The sequence below is a fragment of the Amyelois transitella genome, chromosome 9 (genome assembly GCF_032362555.1).
Source record: "Amyelois transitella isolate CPQ chromosome 9, ilAmyTran1.1, whole genome shotgun sequence".
NCBI classification, from domain to species: Eukaryota; Metazoa; Arthropoda; class Insecta; order Lepidoptera; family Pyralidae; genus Amyelois; species Amyelois transitella.
Window position 1 is genome coordinate 10001 of NC_083512.1, and position 2500 is coordinate 12500.

Sequence of the window (2500 nt, forward strand, 5' to 3'; positions counted from 1 at the left end):
GTGCAGCGTGAGATCGCGGTCGCCCAGGGCCACTGCTAGGGCCACCCTTTCTGTGGCCCACCTCTCACATTCTGCCAGGGTGTGTTGAGCCGTGTCGTCCGGCTCCCCACACTCGTGGCAGACCGGGCTTGGCTCTCTGCCTATTGTATGCAGGTAATGACCGAAGCACCCGTGTCCGGTCATCACCTGCGTCATTCTGTACGTCAGTTGGCCGTACTTTCTATCCATCCAATCTTCGAGCGATGGGAGGAGCGCCCCGATGGTACGTATACCATACTGGGAGTTTTCTAGCTCATCTCGCCACCGCTCTTTCAACCTGTCTACGGCCAACTGACGGGCCCCTCTCACTTCTCTTGGGGCGGGCCTTTCCCCGAGAGCTCGTCTTCTCGCCCGCTCCCAATAAACCTCCGCCTGAATTTTTGCGTCCATGTCCCATGGTGGGGTGCCGGCTAATACGCATGCCGCCGCCCAAGCCACCGTTACGTAGGCCCGAGCTATGCGGTTGGCCACCACTCTTTGTGGCCTTCGCAGCTGGGCCACCACTCTTTGTGGCCTTCGCAGCTGGGCCACGTTGGCTCTGGAGAGCTTATCTGCCCAGATTGGCGCCCCATATAGTGCCATGCTCCGGGCTACGCCCGCATATAGTTTCCGGCACCGGGCGCTAGGCCCTCCGACATTGGGCAGCAGCCGGCCCATGGCCGATGCTGCGCCGACTATCCGGGGTGCTAGTTGTTTAAAGTGCTCCCGGAAGTCCCAGCGTGGGTCCATGGTTATGCCCAAGTACTTAATGTACGGCTTCACCTGGACCCTTTCCCCACCTATTGGAATGGACGCTCCCTCAGGCGGTTTCCAGCCCCTTTTGCCAAAGACGATGACCTCGCACTTGCTGAGGGCCACCCTGAGCCCCAGCAGCCTGACGCGGGTGACCATCAGGTCTGCTGCGACTGCAGCTGTCCTGAGGGTGCTCTCCAGCTTCTCACCCCAGATGGCCACCATCGTGTCATCCGCATAGCAGATGACGGTCATCCGGGGGAACCTAACCTAACCTAACCTAACCTAACCTAACCTAACCTAACCTAACCTAACCTAACCTAACCTAACCTAACCTAACCTAACCTAACCTAACCTAACCTAACCTAACCTAACCTAACCTAACCTAACCTAACCTAACCTAACCTAACCTAACCTAACCTAACCTAACCTAACCTAACCTAACCTAACCTAACCTAACCTAACCTAACCTAACCTAACCTAACCTAACCTAACCTAACCTAACCTAACCTAACCTAACCTAACCTAACCTAACCTAACCTAACCTAACCTAACCTAACCTAACCTAACCTAACCTAACCTAACCTAACCTAACCTAACCTAACCTAACCTAACCTAACCTAACCTAACCTAACCTAACCTAACCTAACCTAACCTAACCTAACCTAACCTAACCTAACCTAACCTAACCTAACCTAACCTAACCTAACCTAACCTAACCTAACCTAACCTAACCTAACCTAACCTAACCTAACCTAACCTAACCTAACCTAACCTAACCTAACCTAACCTAACCTAACCTAACCTAACCTAACCTAACCTAACCTAACCTAACCTAACCTAACCTAACCTAACCTAACCTAACCTAACCTAACCTAACCTAACCTAACCTAACCTAACCTAACCTAACCTAACCTAACCTAACCTAACCTAACCTAACCTAACCTAACCTAACCTAACCTAACCTAACCTAACCTAACCTAACCTAACCTAACCTAACCTAACCTAACCTAACCTAACCTAACCTAACCTAACCTAACCTAACCTAACCTAACCTAACCTAACCTAACCTAACCTAACCTAACCTAACCTAACCTAACCTAACCTAACCTAACCTAACCTAACCTAACCTAACCTAACCTAACCTAACCTAACCTAACCTAACCTAACCTAACCTAACCTAACCTAACCTAACCTAACCTAACCTAACCTAACCTAACCTAACCTAACCTAACCTAACCTAACCTAACCTAACCAGACATGAACCCAAAACGAGCGCCCGGCCTCGATTATCTCACTTCTGATATCTGTTACGAATTCAGCAAACTATACCCTCAATTAATTACCCAAATTTACAATAGATGTCTTGAAATTCAGCACTTCCCCAAGCAGTGGAAGGAAGCTTACATCAAGATAATCCCCAAGCCAGGCAAGTCAGACTACAGCTCGCTTGATTCACATAGGCCCATCGGCCTTTTGCCGGTGTTCGCCAAAGTTCTTGAAAAACTGTTTATAAGGCGAGTCACATATTTGGCGGGGAAAACAGGTGGCCTCAGTGCGAGGCAGTTCGGTTTTAAGGAGCACACTAACACTGTGGCGGCGATCAACACGGCACTTGAGCTCATCAAGGAGGCAAAGCAGCACAAACAACTGGCAGTCGCTTTTTCTCTCGACATCAAATCTGCCTTTAACAACGCTTGGTGGCCCGCGATCTTCGACCGGCTTCGGA

General features: G+C 50.2%; 1 protein-coding gene across 1 annotated transcript in view; it reads right to left on the reverse strand.

Moving 5' to 3' along the window:
* Nucleotides 1–1026, reverse strand: part of LOC132902088 (uncharacterized) — a 1304-nt gene extending 278 nt beyond the window's left edge. The window contains exons 1-2 of the mRNA XM_060945895.1: nucleotides 476–1026; nucleotides 1–244 (exon numbers count right to left, since the gene is read on the reverse strand). The exon at nucleotides 1–244 is cut by the window's left edge and continues 278 nt beyond it. Coding sequence (XP_060801878.1) covers nucleotides 1–244; nucleotides 476–1026 — 795 coding nt within the window. The remainder of the gene's footprint in view (nucleotides 245–475) is intronic.
* Nucleotides 1027–2500: the final 1474 nt, after the last annotated feature.